The following is a 16,292-nucleotide window of genomic DNA, read 5'->3' as shown; positions in this document are numbered from 1 at the left end:
TATGTAGCTTTACAGTAACTGTTAGAATCATGTTATGTAGCTTTACAGTAACTGGTGTAGTCATGTTATGTAGCTTTACAGTAACTGGTGTAGTCATGTTATGTAGCTTTACAGTAACTGGTGTAGTCATGTTATGTAGCTTTACAGTAACTGGTGTAGTCATGTTATGTAGCTTTACAGTAACTGTTGTAGTCATGTTATGTAGCTTTACAGTAACTGGTGTAGTCATGTTATGTAGCTTTACAGTAACTGTTGTAGTCATGTTATGTAGCTTTACAGTAACTGGTGTAGTCATGTTATGTAGCTTTACAGTAAAAGTAAAGCTTTATTTTAAAGCTTTTTATTTAGCTTTACTAAAAGTGCTGTTATCTGGTGGTCATGATGTAGGAATTATTACATTGATGTTTCCCACTCTTATTATTATTCTAATAGCTATGTTTCATGTTTTTAATGAAAGTATAAACACGTGGATAAAATGAAGTATATTAGACCATTTGGATCAATAATCTAATAATTTATATATTAGTTATTAAACTGTATATACACTGTAAATAATTGTTTATATAACGCATGTAGCTGTTGTTTGGACAGCTTACACTACTAGTTAAGACAGGTGTTTTTCCTCATAACTTCATTTCTAATTTATTTACTATGATGGATGTAAGAGTATAAGTCGTTATCTATTTATCTAACCAAAACATTTGCTCCATATAATGAATAGAAAAATAATAAGCATTTATACTCTCACAGTTAGAAAAACAGTTATGATATATATATACAACAACCATTACTCTATAATATAATTCAGTTTTAAATAAAAGATCCTTCACCATGGCTATACACAAGAATCTGGTTACATTGATCCTAAAGTAATTTTTAAATTTAGACCAGTTCTTAACAAACTGGTACTTTTTTAACATAGAGTAGAACTTTTATTTTATGAAAGTTTTACTGTTCATATCAATCAATCTCATGAAAAGTTTGAGTTGGTTATATTGAATCATTTTAATGTAATCAGCAGTATACCTGTTAGTGATATGAATATATTTAAACATTACTACTTACTAACACAAACAGTTGTTGTAGGACAGAGTATCTTATTGTAACTGTTTAATAAGTTACAATAATTAACTTGATACCATCTTTATTCTTAGTGTTAAATAATTTACATCAGTAGTTTACTTCATACCATCTTTATTGTGAGTGTTTAATAATTTACATCATCAGTTAACTTGATACCATCTTTATTGTAAGTGTTTAATAATTTACATCAGTAGTTAACTTGATACCATTTTTACTCTAAGTGTTTAATAATTTACATCAGTAGTTAACTTGATACCATCTTCACTGTTAGTGTTTAATAATTTACATCAGTAGTTAACATAATACCATCTTTACTGTAAGTGTTAAATAATTTACATCAGTAGTTAACTTGATACCATCTTTACTGTAAGTGTTTAATAATTTACATCAGTAGTTAACTTAATACCATCTTCACTGTAAGTGTTTAATAAATTACATCAGTAGTTAACTTGATACCATCTTTACTGTAAGTGTTTATTAATTTACATCAGTATTTAACTTGATACCATCTTCACTGTAAGTGTTTAATAATTTACATCAGTAGTTAACTTAATACCATCTTCACTGTAAGTGTTTAATAATTCTCATCAGTAGTTAACATGACACCATCTTTATTGTAAGTTTGTAATAAATTACAGAAGTCAACATAATCTCATCTTTATTGTAAGTGTTTAATAATTTACAGCCCAATCACTAGGTTGTTGCATGTTTTATTTGTTTGAAAGTTGACTGTACAAACAACTTGCTTTGGTAGTTTATGTATCAAGTTTTATTTAAATTAAAACAGGTTACCTGTGTATTTTTTAACAGTGGTTTACCACTAGAGTTCTGTTTTTGGGATATTTATTTATTTAACAGTGGTTTACCACAAGAGTTCTGTTTTTAGGATATTTATCCTTTTTAACAGTGGTTTACCACTAGAGCTCTATTTTTAGGATATTTATCTATTTACCAGTGGTTTACCACTAGAGTTCTGTTTTTAGGATATTTATCTATTTACCAGTGGTTTACCACTAGAGTTCTGTTTTTAGGATATTTATCTATTTACCAGTGGTTTACCACTACAGTTCTGTTTTTAGAATATTTATCTATTTACCAGTGGTTTACCACAAGAGTTCTGTTTTTAGGATATTTATCTATTTACCAGTGGTTTACCACAAGAGTTCTGTTTTTAGGATATTTATCCTTTTTAACAGTGGTTTACCACTGGAGTTCTGTTTTTAGGATATTTATCCTTTTTAACAGTGGTTTACCATTAGAGTTCTGTTTTTCGGATATTTATCCTTTTTAACAGTGGTTTACCACTAGAGTTCTGTTTTTCGGATATTTATCCTTTTTAACAGTGGTTTACCACTGGAGTTCTGTTTTTAGGATATTTATCCTTTTTAACAGTGGTTTACCACTAGAGCTCTATTTTTAGGATATTTATCTATTTACCAGTGGTTTACCACTAGAGTTCTGTTTTTAGGATATTTATCTATTTTACAGTGGTTTACCACAAGAGTTCTGTTTTTAGGATATTTATCTATTTACCAGTGGTTTACCACTACAGTTCTGTTTTTAGAATATTTATCTATTTACCAGTGGTTTACCACAAGAGTTCTGTTTTTAGGATATTTATCTATTTACCAGTGGTTTACCACAAGAGTTCTGTTTTTAGGATATTTATCCTTTTTTAACAGTGGTTTACCACAAGAGTTCTGTTTTTCGGATATTTATCCTTTTTAACAGTGGTTTACCACTGGAGTTCTGTTTTTAGGATATTTATCCTTTTTAACAGTGGTTTACCATTAGAGTTCTGTTTTTAGGATATTTATCCTTTTTAACAGTGGTTTACCACTAGAGCTCTATTTTTAGGATATTTATCTATTTACCAGTGGTTTACCACTAGAGTTCTGTTTTTAGGATATTTATCTATTTACCAGTGGTTTACCACTAGAGTTCTGTTTTTAGGATATTTATCTATTTACCAGTGGTTTACCACAAGAGTTCTGTTTTTAGGATATTTATCTATTTACCAGTGGTTTACCACTACAGTTCTGTTTTTAGAATATTTATCTATTTACCAGTGGTTTACCACAAGAGTTCTGTTTTTAGGATATTTATCTATTTACCAGTGGTTTACCACAAGAGTTCTGTTTTTAGGATATTTATCCTTTTTAACAGTGGTTTACCACAAGAGTTCTGTTTTTCGGATATTTATCCTTTTTAACAGTGGTTTACCACTGGAGTTCTGTTTTTAGGATATTTATCCTTTTTAACAGTGGTTTACCATTAGAGTTCTGTTTTTCGGATATTTATCCTTTTTAACAGTGGTTTACCACTAGAGTTCTGTTTTTCGGATATTTATCCTTTTTAACAGTGGTTTACCACTGGAGTTCTGTTTTTAGGATATTTATCCTTTTTAACAGTGGTTTACCACTAGAGCTCTATTTTTAGGATATTTATCCTTTTTAACAGTGGTTTACCACTGGAGTTCTGTTTTTAGGATATTTATCTATTTACCAGTGGTTTACCACTACAGTTCTGTTTTTAGGATATTTATCTATTTAAATGTGGTTTACCACTAGAGTTCTGTTTTTAGGATATTTATCTATTTTACAGTGGTTTACCACAAGAGTTCTGTTTTTTGGGATATTTATCTATTTTACAGTGGTTTACCACAAGAGTTCTGTTTTTTAGGATATTTATCTATTTAACAGTGGTTTACCACTAGAGTTCTGTTTTTAGGATATTTATCTATTTAAATGTGGTTTACCACTAGAGTTCTGTTTTTAGGATATTTATCTATTTTACAGTGGTTTACCACAAGAGTTCTGTTTTTAGGATATTTATCTATTTAACAGTGGTTTACCACTAGAGTTCTGTTTTTAGGATATTTATCTATTTTACAGTGGTTTACCACAAGAGTTCTGTTTTTAGGATATTTATCTATTTAACAGTGGTTTACCACTAGAGTTCTGTTTTTTAGGATATTTATCTATTTTACAGTGGTTTACCACTAGAGTTCTGTTTTTTAGGATATTTATCTATTTTACAGTGGTTTACCACAAGAGTTCTGTTTTAGGATATTTATCTATTTAACAGTGGTTTACCACTAGAGTTCTGTTTTTAGGATATTTATCTATTTTACAGTGGTTTACCACAAGAGTTCTGTTTTTAGGATATTTATCTATTTAACAGTGGTTTACCACTAGAGTTCTGTTTTTAGGATATTTATCTATTTTACAGTGGTTTACCACAAGAGTTCTGTTTTTAGGATATTTATCTATTTAACAGTGGTTTACCACTAGAGTTCTGTTTTTAGGATATTTATCTATTTTACAGTGGTTTACCACTAGAGTTCTGTTTTTAGGATATTTATCTATTTAAATGTGGTTTACCACTAGAGCTCTATTTTTAGGATATTTATCTATTTTACAGTGGTTTACCACTAGAGTTCTGTTTTTAGGATATTTATCTATTTAACAGTGGTTTACCACTAGAGTTCTGTTTTTAGGATATTTATCTATTTAAATGTGGTTTACCACTAGAGCCTCTATTTTGTGGATATTTATCTATTTTACAGTGGTTTACCACTAGAGTTCTGTTTTAGGATATTTATCTATTTAAATGTGGTTTACCACTAGAGCTCTATTTTTAGGATATTTATCTATTTTACAGTGGTTTACCACTAGAGTTCTGTTTTTAGGATATTTATCTATTTTACAGTGGTTTACCACTAGAGTTCTGTTTTTAGGATATTTATCTATTTAACAGTGGTTTACCACTAGAGTTCTGTTTTTAGGATATTTATCCTTTTTAACAGTGGTTTACCACTAGAGCTCTATTTTTAGGATATTTATCTATTTTACAGTGGTTTACCACAAGAGTTCTGTTTTTAGGATATTTATCTATTTAACAGTGGTTTACCACTAGAGTTCTGTTTTTAGGATATTTATCTATTTAACAGTGGTTTACCACTAGAGTTCTGTTTTTAGGATATTTATCTATTTTACAGTGGTTTACCACAAGAGTTCTGTTTTTAGGATATTTATCCTTTTTAACAGTGGTTTACCACTGGAGTTCTGTTTTTAGGATATTTATCCTTTTTAACAGTGGTTTACCACTAGAGCTCTATTTTTAGGATATTTATCTATTTTACAGTGGTTTACCACAAGAGTTCTGTTTTTAGGATATTTATCTATTTAACAGTGGTTTACCACTAGAGTTCTGTTTTTAGGATATTTATCTATTTAACAGTGGTTTACCACTAGAGTTCTGTTTTTAGGATATTTATCTATTTTACAGTGGTTTACCACTGGAGTTCTGTTTTTAGGATATTTATCTATTTAACAGTGGTTTACCACTAGAGTTCTGTTTTTAGGATATTTATCTATTTTACAGTGGTTTACCACAAGAGTTCTGTTTTTAGGATATTTATCTATTTAACAGTGGTTTACCACTAGAGTTCTGTTTTTAGGATATTTATCTATTTAACAGTGGTTTACCACTAGAGTTCTGTTTTTAGGATATTTATCTATTTTACAGTGGTTTACCACTAGAGTTCTGTTTTTAGGATATTTATCTATTTAACAGTGGTTTACCACTAGAGTTCTGTTTTTAGGATATTTATCTATTTAACAGTGGTTTACCACTAGAGTTCTGTTTTTAGGATATTTATCTATTTAAATGTGGTTTACCACTAGAGCTCTATTTTTAGGATATTTATCTATTTAACAGTGGTTTACCACAAGAGTTCTGTTTTTAGGATATTTATCCTTTTTAACAGTGGTTTACCACTGGAGTTCTGTTTTTAGGATATTTATCTATTTAACAGTGGTTTACCACTACAGTTCTGTTTTTAGGATATTTATCTATTTTACAGTGGTTTACCACAAGAGTTCTGTTTTTTAGGATATTTATCTATTTAAATGTGGTTTACCACTAGAGTTCTGTTTTTAGGATATTTATCTATTTAACAGTGGTTTACCACTAGAGTTCTGTTTTTAGGATATTTATCTATTTAACAGTGGTTTACCACTAGAGTTCTGTTTTTAGGATATTTATCTATTTAAATGTGGTTTACCACTAGAGTTCTGTTTTTAGGATATTTATCTATTTAACAGTGGTTTACCACTAGAGTTCTGTTTTTAGGATATTTATCTGTTTTTTAATAATTGTGAACTTTTCACTGCTTTTTTGTTTGCTGTGCTACAAAGAAAATACTGTTTTCAAATTGTTTAGTCAAAGAAAAGTTTGAAAATTCCTCTTTACTAGAAACTTAGCAACAGGTTACGAGTGACAGAAATAAGAGCTAAAACTTACAGTTTTTAATATATACTTGTATATTGATAGAATAGATAATAACTTCATTATTGTAATGTTAGACATTTTCTGGTTCTGTCTTTCGTAGTGGTTTATTTATGTACTTGTTGTAGTTTTAATTTTTCTTTGAGGACATATAGTTTAATAACGTCTGTATCAGTACTGTTTTCATCAAGCTGTTTTACCATTCATTGGTTAAAGTTACATCAGGATTGGAGAATGTGAAAAGAACTGTCACCATATAACATTAATATATACCAAATCAGTGTTTGTAGTTATTCCAGTGTATATTATTTTATTACATAATATATTTATATGATTTTATTTTATAAAGAGTAATCTAAATCTAGAAAGGTCAAAACGTTGTTCTCTCCTTATCAATAAAAGTGTTAATACCAGCCATTCTGAGATACATTTTATTTCAAGTGGGTATCACATCATCAGGGTAATTTAAATTTTTGTGATGTCATACAGGTGAAGATATGTCAAAATTCTATAAATATAATCTCAAAAAGAAATTCTAACAATAATTTAGTGACCAGATATTCATACCATTTATAACCTACTCCGAAATGTCTCACATTGCTTAAGAACTGAATTTATATCTGTTGTGGTATCAGAGTGTTCAGAAAAATTAATTTAAACAAGAAATTACCCATACCATCTACACGAGAGACTGCTTCCTTGAAGAATCTATAATTTTTCACTTGCTACATTTCATTTCTGCCATCAGAAATTCTATTTCCAGGACCACAAAACAGTTTCTAACTAATGTGCCTATTGTATCAACTCTTACCATCACTGGGTTACTGGGATTTTTATGATCTCATTCAATCAGTTGTGTTCATTTGTACATGACATGTAAATTATTTTCCAGCATGGTGGTTGTCCATGGAATAATACCATCTGTTTTGAAGTTATCTTCTCTCATATGCTCATCTTCATTTTAACTCTTTTAACATTTCTGCTAAACCTTCTTTGAAACTATTTCTAGCTTCATCTGCTGTACATGTGTTTAATTTTTAATGTTTTCAATTTGAGTACTAAAGCTACAAACAGAAGTATGGGAGTACAGTATGCATCTAGTCATCATCTTGATGTGGTAAACACCACAAGTTGGAGTCGTTCCCTCTCACTGACATTGTAAATCTTATAATAGTTACAAAGATACACACAATATTTGTTTTATCATGAAGTCCTTTTTATTAAATCTAGAAGTTTACTTTTTATATTCCGTCCTTTATTGTATTACAGTTATCAAAGGTTTGTGAAAATATTGCTTTAATCTACCCTTAGCTTTCCACAAGCCTTGACCAAGAAACCCTTACATACACTTAAAGACAAAAAATAACTCTGAATCACTGTTTGTACTGAACCTCTTGACTTGGAACCCTAAACAGATGAGGTATGTAAACAAACAAATCACATGAAGCCTAATGTGATATTTATCAAAATATTAAACCTGTTGTTATATCTGTTATTTGTGTGTTTCCTACTGGCCTGCTTGGTAGTCGTTTTTCTGTGGGAACCATTCAGCACAATGATACACTCTATATTATCTGTGTTACAACAATACAAGCTCATTACTGTCTGTGTTACAACAAACCAGACTCTCTACATTCTGTGTGACAGCAAAATATGATCTTTATATCTGTGTTACAGCAAAGTGTTATTTAATATCTGTGGTGAAACAATACAAGCTCTTTACTATCTGTGTTACAATAACACAGACTTTTAATATCTGTGTTACAATATAGACTCTCTACTATCAGTGTTACAACAATACAGACTCTTTAATATCTGTTATAACAATACAGACATTTTACCACCTGTGTTACAACAATACAGACTCTTTACTGTATATTTTACAACAATACAAGTTCTTTATTATCTGTGTTACAATATAGACTCTCTACTATCTGGATCACAACAAGTACAGACTCTTTACTTTCTGTGTTACAACAATACAAGTTATTTAATATCTGTGTTACAACAGTACAAGCTCTTTACTTTTGTATTTGCTTATCAGTTTTGTTTTTAACGAAACATTTTGTGTAGGGTTTAATTTTGTCATTCATGTCACTTCTGTCGTTTAAAAACACTGTTGTGTATCAGGTAGTCGTTTATTTCATGCTGTCTTGAAAATAAATTACAGTTAAGAGTCTCAGTTTCTAAATAATCGTTCCCATAAGAAATTTTCCTTCCCGTTTTTTAAATATTTCGCGACTAAACCTCTTCTTCTGATATTTTCAAAAGCTCCATTTCTAAGCCTTGTTTCACCTTTTTTTCAAATATTCTACTACTGAACCTTCTTTCTACGATATTTTGGTATACGTTCTCATGGAAACGTATAAATTGGTTTTTCATCGGTAAATTTGAATATCTGCTTAATGTAGTTTAGTCTTTTGTTTCTGAAATTACTTTATCTTGTTTTATTGTCGTTTATATTTCTGTTCCTTCGGTTTATATCAAATCCCTGTCACACCAAACAAGTTCGCCCTTCCAACTGTGTGTGCGTTATAATGTAAAAGTCAATCCCACTATTCGTCAGCAAGAGTAGCCCAAGAGTTGGCGGTGGGTGGTGATGACTAGCTGTCTTTCCTCTAGTCTTACACTGTAAAATAAGTGACGGCTAGCGCAGATAGCCCTTGTATAGAGTTGCGCGAAATTTAAACTAAACCAAACCTTCGATTTATAAATGCTAAAACTAAATTTTGTTGTTGTTTTATATCTTTTACCACAAAAGAGATTAAAATATTTACTGTCTTAAGTGTTAAATAAATTGTACGAGTTAATATGTTTTGGGTGGGGGAGTTTTTTTTAGTTTTTATTTTCTGTCATACTCTACTGACATAAATGTGCAAGTGACAATTAACAAATCAAATAATCAACAGATTTAGGTTTTTTTCAAACATACACATACAAGTTAAAGCATCTATTATTTAAAAACAAGACTTGTTAGAAGTAGGGTTAACTGAGAATCGATTCTTCAGGAATTGTGCTAGTCATCAACGCTGACCCATTTTCACCACATTAGGCCTTAGGAAGGAAAACTGATGCAGGTTTTAAGTCTATAAATCAGCTATTACGAAGTTACAAAGCAAATTTTAGGCTATATTAATTAATTTAAATTTTTTCATCAACAACAAACAAGTAATTAGCTAATATATAGAAATATATATTAAAAGTTAGTGTTATATATCTTCAGAAACATATTACGTTTCTCCAACCGTTAAGATTTAAAATTGGTCTGGTAAGCAATACGCAAGTATATTCAAAATGAACAGGATAGCAAAGGCCAACAAGGGCTAACGGCAGGATATTATAAAGTAATTCTAAATTTAAAAAATAAATAACCCAGACACAATATGTAATACCGAATGAAAACCGTATTTTTGTCAAGGTTAAAAACGTACAATAGAAACGTTGGATGGTTACCTGCTATTGGATTCGTGAATTCATGAAGTGATGTCTTTCTATTGAAATGTTAGTCCGCCAGCCAACTCACTGTGGATCCTTGGAGATTATTTAAAGTTATAATCTCTTATAGATTTAACGATAGCAGTTTCTTCTAACCACATGGCTGGTCATTCTAATTTAACATCTGCCCTGCTGGCTGAGGACACTGTTCTTGTCTGCATTCATGAGTAATGTTTAGCTATAGTTCCCATGAGCATAACAGGTATGAACTCTAGAGAACATCAGGTTTTTTGGACTGTGTCATATGCAAAAACTGCATAAATTTAGAATAAACTAAAAATGTTGAAATAACGCATATATACCTGTATATCACGCTTTCCCTCCTCTGTTTCAACAGAAAACTCAACATTGTATTCGTGGTATTGAATAAAATTTTAAGCACTGCATTTTTAGATGATACCTTTTCCAGGTTGGTTGTCACAGTTAGCTTCATATCACAGTATCTTGACATCTTAGATCAGTGGGACAGCGGTAAGTCTTCGGATTTACAACGCTAACATCAGGGGTTCAATCCGCTCAATGAGCATAGCAGGTAACCTACTGTGGTTTTGCTATAACAAAATACACAACACATATTTTTATTTCCATGGTCATGGTGATTATTATTGTTGTTATTTCTGTAATTGATTCGAGTTATACAACACTAATGATTGATTTTACCTAACGCTAATGTATGCTGAAAACAACACATATTTATTTTCACATTTGTATTTCTATACACATGTACTGTCACAATAAATTTTCGCACGCTGACGCCCATATAAAGTAATCAATAAGTGATGTTTTGATAATATACTGCTATCCTGAAGTGGCCAGGAGCTCGATTTATAATTTGAGGGTCGCGAGTTCGAATCACCGTCGCACCAAACATGCTCGTCCTTTTAGTCTTGGGTACGTTATAAAGTACGGTCAATCCCACTATTCGTTGGTAAAAGAGTAGCCCCAGAGTTGGCGGTGGATGGTGACGACTAGCTGCCTTCCATCTTGTCTCACATTGCTAAATTAGGGACGGCTGGCGCAGATAGCCCTCGAGTTGCTTTGTGCGAAATTCAAAATAAACAAACAAACACTCAAGAAGCCGTCAAACTCAATTCGTTTTTGTTTTTTTCATTTCAGACATTGCAAAATAAATTACCACTGGCAGAATTCAGTTAAACTAAGACTTTGCAGTTAAATATTTTGTCAGCCAGGAAAAATGCTACTCTTTTCCAACTTGCAATCAGAGGAAAATATTACTTCACGTATTTAATGAAATATTAAGCAAATTATGGAAATAAATTTGAATAAGAAGGTAATTTAATAATTTATATACTCCTGATGAACATGTAAAACTGGAACGTTGAATGAATAAAATAGGTTGTAAGGTTTTCTGACATTCACTGTCACTACACTTGTTTGTAATCAGGAAAATAATGAAAATTAGGTAGTTTTAATTTTTACCGACAGGCGAAAATTATTTCTTCCTTGATCTCGATCTTGCCACATGGTTACATTTTTTGGTACCTTATTTAATATTTCATCATTATTGTTTTGAGATATAACAAAAAGTCTACGTGATTATTGTTGCAGGTAAAATACTTTATCAGATATATTTTCTAGTAAAAACTTCAAAATATTGCAAATTACATGTATATATATCTTCTGACGTACTGTACCGGATAATTGGCTCGTTAAATTGGCCTACTGTAATACTATTAATAGTGTTAGTATAAACCGTGTAAAGTGTATTATTACAGTGGCATTACTTAATGTTTTGTGGATTATGTTGATTGTAATTTGCATATATATATATATATATGTATGTGTTAATACTTACCTACGGCTACATTACTGTTGCTAATTGTTATACAATATAACCAGGGTGTAGCTTTAGTATTGCTTAGTGCTACTGGTATTACTTTTGTTAAGATGTGAAATTGAAATTATTTTTTTTAAAAATGAGTTGGAAAATGTTAATTATAAAATTAAGCCTCTGTAAAATTCTGCCTAAGCCTAACCCACTATTTTGTTTTACTTAAGTATAATTATAACATAATGTTTGCTGCTACCATAACTTTGTGTGTACAACTTTTTCTAATACACGTTAAAACTAATCAGGTTTATTTCTCACTACAAGTGCTCGACAGTGTATTTAACTGTGTATAAACTTTTTATATGTATATCTACATTCAGTTTTGTGACAAACTTCATAAAGTGTAAGTTTTTATTTATCCAGTACTTACGGGAAGTATTCTAGTGTGCTGTTTACAGTATTAGTTAATAATAACTTATAATTTCACTTTCATAATTAAATAAAACATAATTGTAATAATATTCAAAAAACAATCTCAACAATTATAATTTAGCCAGAATAAAATTACTCAAGTCAAAGTACTGTAATAAACAATACATTAATTACCCTTTAAAGTTAGTTATGTTTATATCAAAGATTCAGAGGAGAAGAAATTGAAAATTATGAAACAGAAAGTGTTTTGGGGTCAACCACAGTGTATTGAAATTTAAAAAAAAATTGTTTTAAACTTAAATTCTTTTGTTATCTAGGTTTGTTTCGTTAGTAACTACGTCATGTATTAGGCCTAGTGGTTTTTGGCACATTTACTATGTACAGTGTAATTTAGAACAAATAAAGGCATATTTTCCTTTTATGCAATGTAATATTGCCAAGTGTAATTCCATATGGCACTTGTTACCACAATCTTTATGTAGTTGCTTGGCACATTGCTTCAATAAATTAGAATTACAAAACCCTTCTTTCATATTATTTTTATTACAGTTTCTAATGACATACATTTTTTTATAATGTAGGTCATTATGTATTACTGAAAATTCTCAAATACTTGGTATTTAGGACAGAAGTTACTTGTGTGTGATGAACTCCAATCTACAGAAGAGATTTTCTCTTTGTTATATATGCTTATTAATAGGTTGATGTTTGTTGATGATATTTTCACTGACTGTTGTGCTTACCTTGGTCACCAAAATATTTTTGTATCATTAAGTTATGAAATGTGAATGTATCTTCACATAAATGTAGATTTCATCAGATTTTTAAATATATCTGAGTCACAGGATTATTTCATTTTGATCCCTGTCGTGAAAAATTGCTTTAGGTTATCTGCGCTAGCCATCCGTAATTTAACAGTGTAACCACCTATTGCCAATTATTGAGGTAATCATTTAACAAAGAATAGTGGGATTCACCGACACGTCATAACGTCCTGCCGGCTGAAGAGGCATGTTTAGTGTGGCGTGAATTCGAACACGCGATCCTGAGATAAAAACTTTAGTGCCCTAACCACCTGGCCATGCCGGGGCTCATCAGGAGTTAGAGACGACAGGTTTTTCTCAACAGACACACAAATTCCTTTCTTTAAAAAATTAGTAATCGTTTTGTAATAAAAAGTTCAACCTCATGTCCATGTTTTGTACATGTATTGCCAGTAACTGTCACACGTAAAACTTAAGAATATTGTACGTCATTCGTATTTCTATCCACACATCACAATAACTTTGTAGATCTTTATAATGACAATGATTTGTTTGTTGTGTCCCATCAGCTCTGAAAATATCTGGACTCAGCGAAACGTATTGTTTAACAATAGATACAGCGAACGTAGTGCGATTGGAAAATTTTTTTCACTTTCTAGTGTTTGAATATCCTTAAGCAGTAGATCTAGTGTCCTTTAGTGGTACAATAGTATGTCTACAGACTGTTCTCCTAAAAACCGGGCTTCATTACCCGTGTTAAGCAGATTGTCCTTCGTGTAACTTTGTTTAATGACAAATAAACAAACCAGATGCAGAATTCTATCTTTAAAAGGTCGCTTACACCATAAATTCTAACGAACGTGACGTATTATTCTGTCTGTAAGTTTTGTAAGTTTGAAAGGTATGACATTTCTTCTGAGTTTCTCACAAACCTAATTTTAATTTTATATTTATTGTGTTTAAAATAATAACAGTCTACAATTACTGTATGTAAAACAATGCATGTTGAATATATTTTACTTTATAAACAAACTTACCCACATTAATATCAGACTCATGGTTGAGAAATGTTTGTATTGTCACTGTTTTGTGAAACTGTTTTTGATGATTTGAGGTTCGATACATTATAATAAAACAGTCTTTATCACATATACTTTTATTTATAACTTTTATTTTTTTTCGTCAATTTTTAATGACATGGAAAGGATGTCAGTTGAAAATATAGACTTTAATTTTAAAACAAAAATTTTAAAGGTTTTGTTTTGTTTTTAATTTACGTGCTCAACTCAAGATTTTCCAGCTTCGACGAGAGATGTCGCTGTCGGCGCATCACCCCCAACTGCACCAGCAAAGGATGAACATTGATGACATCTGATAGAATCTGCTGAACAATATTGTAGAGACTGGCAACATGTTTTGCCACTACAGCAACAGACGCCATTACGATATGGGCAACAACCGAAACTGCCATTAGGACGCAAGCAACAAGTATACCCGTCAGGGCAGGTCCATCCATTTCCACAGTAAACAACAGCTACGGATAAAATAAATCGTTCATATTACATTATGTGTTAACAATAGAATGTTTATCACTGATCGTTTCGACTCTCCCAGGTAATATCATAATAACCTTTATTTTACTTCACACAATCAAGAGACTAAGTAAAGGAAAACATAACTTTTAGCTGTTGTCGTTATTAAACACATGACAGAGGTAGACAAATGGCTAGTCCTCTACCATGTGTTTCTACACCAGTGTGGACCAATACCAAGCATTTTAATTACTGTGTAAACAAGTGTTTTATATCAAAAATTAATAAGAAACCTAAGAAAGAGCACAACTTCTATAACCGTTTAACCCTCAATTTTAATATTATAAGATGTATAATAACATGTCTGTGATAAAGGTTTTTTAACTCAACTATTTTAAAAATAAATTGTAAACAGTATAAAAATATAACTTGGCTAATTAGCTGAATTAATTATATATCATGTGCACGTCCATCTGTTAATGTATGTGACCTGTTTCTTATTTTACTTGGTTCTCCGAACGATGGCGCTGTAGATGACAATAGAAACATGGAGAGACTGGTTCAACAAAATTAACTGTTTATTTTATGAAAGTTTTACCGTGTTAAACAGTTTAGTAGATTTTAGTTTTATCGTGTTGTATAACTTACGTTCAGGTTGATGATTTAGTAGGAAGTCGTTCATTCCACAGATTCCAACAATTCCTTTGCAGAATCAGATCACGTGATTAAATACATAATAAAGACAAACCGACGTGTAAAATCAAAATTCTTTGACAAACTTACCATAAGCGTCTCCCGCTAGGACGACAAGAGAGAACAGAACCAGGAATGCGGTCTTCATGTCTACAGTATACGAATCACAAGACACTGAAGAGATTCAAAATAAATCAAAACAATTTATTAAAACAGGAACAAAACTTACAACGGAATTCCGAAAACAAACAAACAATTTTGTTTTGAAAAATTACAAAGACGTAATTCTGTGTTGTTGTTAAACTGTCGTTTGTTAAAAATATCACGAATGATAATTTTAACACGATAAAAAACAGTATTTTACTTCACTTGTTATTCAGAGAAAAATGTTTTATTTTAAAGATGCTAAGAAAGTTATTACTTCTAAAGTTATAAAACAGATAATTCACACATAATGTATCAACATAAAGATATCCTACCTTCCGATGATTTTCACTTAACTTCACTTGCAAGTTTTGTTTATTGTTTCAGACAGTACTAGAAATACCGAACTGTCCATATCTTTTATAGTAAAATGTTCACGAAAAATAAGAAATGAGATTTGTCAGAAACTGTTTCACCATATCTGACACCACCTTGATGTGAATATAAAAACTTGTATTATCCAACACTTTACTAGTTGTCTCGTAATATCCCGAAGATTTCTTGGAAGGGTTTATTTTCTCATTGTTAATTGGTTCAGTATTTTTATTCCAGTTACAGGTAAATATTCCTCATGATCATGACCAGTGACACTAAAATCGGTTTCCATACTTGCCCTTGGCAAAGCAGAGTTAAACCAATACACAGATCTGACAACAAACAAACTAACCAACTCTCTCAGAGTCGAAGTGTTACGTAAAAAACAACTGTCTTCACCCAATCTTTTACATGTTGAAAACTAGACAAAATATTTGTCTATTATAATATGTTTGTCCTGAGAATTGTTCATTTCATGAGACGACACTTAAGTTACAAACATACATACAATATGAAGAAGCCATATATAAACGTACGTTCATATTAACTTTTAAAGGGTATTTAATACCTTTTATGGTCGCACAGAATTAAGCTTTAAGGCTTATAAAGCTAAAATTCAAGGTTCAAAACCTTCGGTGGATACGTTGGATTACCATATGACTTGTGTTTATAAACGTTTATTAAATTTCG

General features: G+C 30.8%; 1 protein-coding gene across 1 annotated transcript; it reads right to left on the bottom strand.

Moving 5' to 3' along the window:
- Positions 1–14,009: 14,009 nt before the first annotated feature.
- Positions 14,010–15,621, bottom strand: LOC143241958 (granulin-2-like). Its single transcript, XM_076485287.1, has 3 exons — positions 15,563–15,621; positions 15,174–15,257; positions 14,010–14,392 (listed from the first exon to the last, which is right to left on the bottom strand). The coding sequence occupies exons 2-3, from the start codon at positions 15,229–15,231 to the stop codon at positions 14,145–14,147; spliced, it is 306 nt and encodes a 101-aa protein (XP_076341402.1). The 5' UTR covers positions 15,232–15,257; positions 15,563–15,621; the 3' UTR covers positions 14,010–14,144.
- Between the last annotated feature and the right edge of the window lie 671 nt (positions 15,622–16,292).

The sequence above is a fragment of the Tachypleus tridentatus genome, unplaced genomic scaffold (assembly GCF_004210375.1).
Source record: "Tachypleus tridentatus isolate NWPU-2018 unplaced genomic scaffold, ASM421037v1 Hic_cluster_1, whole genome shotgun sequence".
In the NCBI taxonomy this organism is placed as follows: domain Eukaryota; kingdom Metazoa; phylum Arthropoda; class Merostomata; order Xiphosura; family Limulidae; genus Tachypleus; species Tachypleus tridentatus.
This window is presented reverse-complemented; position numbering and strand designations above follow the sequence as displayed.

Bases quoted from the DNA above. Each gene is read 5' to 3' on its own strand.
- LOC143241958 (XM_076485287.1), bottom strand. From the start codon at position 15,231: ATGAAGACCGCATTCCTGGTTCTGTTCTCTCTTGTCGTCCTAGCGGGA. The intron at 14,393-15,173 runs GTAAGTTTGTCA...TTTTATCCGTAG, and splicing joins CCTAGCGGGAGACGCTTATG to CTGTTGTTTACTGTGGAAAT.